The sequence below is a fragment of the Tetrahymena thermophila genome (genome assembly GCF_000189635.1).
Source record: "Tetrahymena thermophila SB210 genomic scaffold scf_8254663, whole genome shotgun sequence".
Classification (NCBI taxonomy): domain Eukaryota; phylum Ciliophora; class Oligohymenophorea; order Hymenostomatida; family Tetrahymenidae; genus Tetrahymena; species Tetrahymena thermophila.
In genome coordinates, this window is record NW_002476430.1 from 79,248 (window position 1) to 82,522 (window position 3,275).

At 25.2% G+C, this 3,275-nt stretch overlaps 2 protein-coding genes across 2 annotated transcripts in view; both read right to left on the reverse strand. All coding sequences in view use genetic code 6, as the record gives it.

The window, feature by feature from the left end:
• Positions 1 to 1,470, reverse strand: part of TTHERM_00854430 (E1-E2 ATPase family protein) — a gene marked incomplete at both ends in the record, with an annotated part of 2,823 nt that extends 1,353 nt beyond the window's left edge. Inside the window, one exon of the mRNA XM_001014509.3 lies at positions 1 to 1,470. This exon is cut by the window's left edge and continues 1,353 nt beyond it. Coding sequence (XP_001014509.3) covers positions 1 to 1,470 — 1,470 coding nt within the window.
• Positions 1,471 to 2,883: 1,413 nt separating this feature from the next.
• Positions 2,884 to 3,275, reverse strand: part of TTHERM_00855430 (E1-E2 ATPase family protein) — a gene marked incomplete at both ends in the record, with an annotated part of 2,778 nt that continues 2,386 nt past the window's right edge. The window contains one exon of the mRNA XM_001014510.3: positions 2,884 to 3,275. This exon is cut by the window's right edge and continues 2,386 nt beyond it. Coding sequence (XP_001014510.3) covers positions 2,884 to 3,275 — 392 coding nt within the window.

Sequence of the window (3,275 nt, forward strand, 5' to 3'; positions counted from 1 at the left end):
TTTAGAATTATTTTTCATGTAGAATTAGCAAAGTGAGATAATTTTTTCTGCAGCACCTTCAAAGTAAACAACATAGTGACTATCTTCTACTTCTTCTTCAACAATAGAAAATTTGTATTTGTTAATTGAGTTAAGTTCTAACTTAGCTGCTTTACCTTCTATATTTTTGGCATACTGAATGCTCTTTTTAAAGTTATCAACGTTCTTTATACTATGTAAAAATCTTAAAAGAGCTTAATCACTTACTCCACCAAGCATTTTGCATGTAGAATAATCGACATTATTTTGATCTCCTTCTAAAACGAATTTTGCATTACAAGACAATGCAGCATTTTTATATAGATTTTAGAAATCTTAGTCATCAGGGTTGAAATTTTCACCTTCATCAAAATTATTCTCAGCTGTTTTAAACAAATTTTAACCATAGAAAAGATGGGTAATAGTAAGTTAATTCATAGTAATAGTTCCAGTCTTATCAGCAAGAATACAAGTTACTTTGTAAGCATTAACAAGCGCTTCTTTTTATTTCACTAATATATTTTGTTGCTATAAACTTAATAAAGACTAGTTTTATAAAGCTTTATATTTAGTGGGAAGAGTGAAAGGAATGAAAGCAACAACCAATCCAACAATAACATTTATAGTTAGAGAAAGAGAAAAAGAACTAAAAATGAATAAGTGTAGTATTAACAATGAGCCTACAATGAGTCCTATAAAGACCAGTAGCTAAGCTATTTTTTTTATCTACTATTCTTAACCTTCTGATTCATCAGAGACGAGTATATAAGAAATTTGTCCAAGAATAGTTCTACTTCCAACTGCAATAACAACACATTTGCCACTTCCACTTACACATTTAGTGCCTTTTAAAACAACGTTTTTAGATTCAATTATATTCTGGTTAGATGATCCTGCTAAGCGTTCTATAGGCTCAGATTCTCCAGTTAAAGATGAGAGATCAACTTTCATTTAATCAGCTTGTAGTAATCTTCCATCAGCAGGGATATTTTATCCTTCTTCAATCAAAAGTATATCTCCAACAGCAATTTCTCTTGAGAAAATTTCAACTCTAACATTATCTCTGACCACAGTATATTAAGGTTGATATCTGTTCTTGGTAATTGCATAAGTACTTTCATTATTTCTTTCAGCATTCACTGAAATAGCGCTCGTTATGAAAATAGCGATCATTATGACTAAACTAGAGTATAAATTAGTTATCTCATCAGAAAGACACATATAGTTGTAAAAAGAGAGCAAAGTGCATCCCCACAAAACAAAGCTTTATAAATTGAGTTAGTGTTTAAAAAAAAGTGCCAAATAAGACCTGGCTTCATCTTATTCATCTTAATTTTATCCAAATAGTTATATATTTTCTTGAACTTACTTAATTGTCAATCCTTTTTCGAAATCAGTCTTGAACCTAGATTTCAATTCATCTAAAGGGATGATGTGACTATCTGAATCCATAGCAGCTATATTGGTTAAATTAAAAATTTTAAAATTATGTATCTCTAATCTGTAAAAAATTAACTTACAAGTATAAAATTTATTTCAATCTATTTATCTACTAATCTTTTTAGTTTTCTTTTATTTATTTAGATACAATGAGTTTTATTGATTTTTAATTATTTATTTTTAAAAATGCATATCAATAATAAAATATAAATTTTTTTTTAATTGTAACTTTCCTTATCTACAAGTAGAATAGAACTTCAATCATCTATGTTAGCTACTATTTGACCTCATAAAAACGTCATACCTAATTCAATCATTATAAATTAATTATAATTATATTCTACTTTGTATGATTATAATTGACTTCATTCATTATTTCTTTTTTTAGAGATTACAGTAAAATAATCAAGTACTCAAAAATTATTCTAATTACCAACCTCATATTTAAGTTAAATTTCTTTCTATTATTGTAAACATAAATGATTAAATCTCAAATTCATTTCATTCTAATATCAAAAAAGATATTTTTCTAATTAAAAATAATAGTAATTTTACAGGATAGATTATTTTATCTTATATATGTATGTATAGTTAAAATACATAATATATATCCATGCAAATATATATTTACTATAACTGTAATGATAAGAATTTTATAATAACCATTGTTTGTGAGAGTCATCTTGTTCTAAAGAGTTATGCTACTTTAATTTTGTCTATACTTTAAATATTGATTCTTTAGTTGTCTCTAAGTGTAGAAATAAAAAAAGGAAACTTGAAAAGGGAGACATTAATACCTTTATAGGCTAGAGTTTTTGGGTTGTTTTAATTACTAAGTAATTCTGTTATGATTTTTAATTAAGGGAAGTTAATATAATTTGTTAGTATATCATATATATTGAATTGGTTAATATTAAGTTATAGTTTATATCAAATATAATTAATCTTTTTAAATGGAATAATAATGATATTAATTTCTTCTCACTTTAATCTTTATAAATTAAATTTTATCCAAAGTTAAGAATCTATCTTAATAATTATGAATAATAATAGGATTATATGAATGAAAGATAGGTGAGAGAAAAAAAGAGGCAAAAATAAAATTAATTAATTTGCCTGATTTTACTAAATTTTATCAAAATTCTAATATTATATATTAAGAGAAAATTCACTAGAGGGAATTACATATTTTTAATTAAATAATTTATATTGGGCAATTTACTGTTAAAAAATTTTTAAAAAGTTAACATATTGTCTCTCTGGGGGTAGAGCTATTATTTTATAATATATCATAATATATAGTTAAGTATTACATTTTAATGAATAATTAAAAATTATGGTTTGATTTTAACGTGTAAAAAATGAATAAAAAAAATATGAAAAACATAAGTTTGATTGATAATATTTGATAATTTTAATATTAAGTCAAAATATTAAATTAGAAGAAATAAAAACCAAAATGACTGAACCAAAAAATGCCATTTAAGCCCAATAATATGCCTGAGTTGAGTAGCAACCACTAAGGTTGGTGTTGCAAGTTCCCCATTTCACACTTGGAACCCATTTTTTTGTTTAAGGATCGCATTACAGAAGTACTTATCTTAAATCGTAGTGTCTCTATTTTTAGCTTAACCAATCTATTTTAAATTTAATTTATTCTGTCTAATCTTAATTTTCAAAACAATTTCTGGATATTTTCTCTAGATTTTCATTATAAAACACTTCTTAGCCTGTTGTATGTTTATTTTAGAAAGCTGGTGGCTGATACCCTTTTATGTTTGCTAGGCCAAACACAGAGCTGAATCCAAATGACTAAA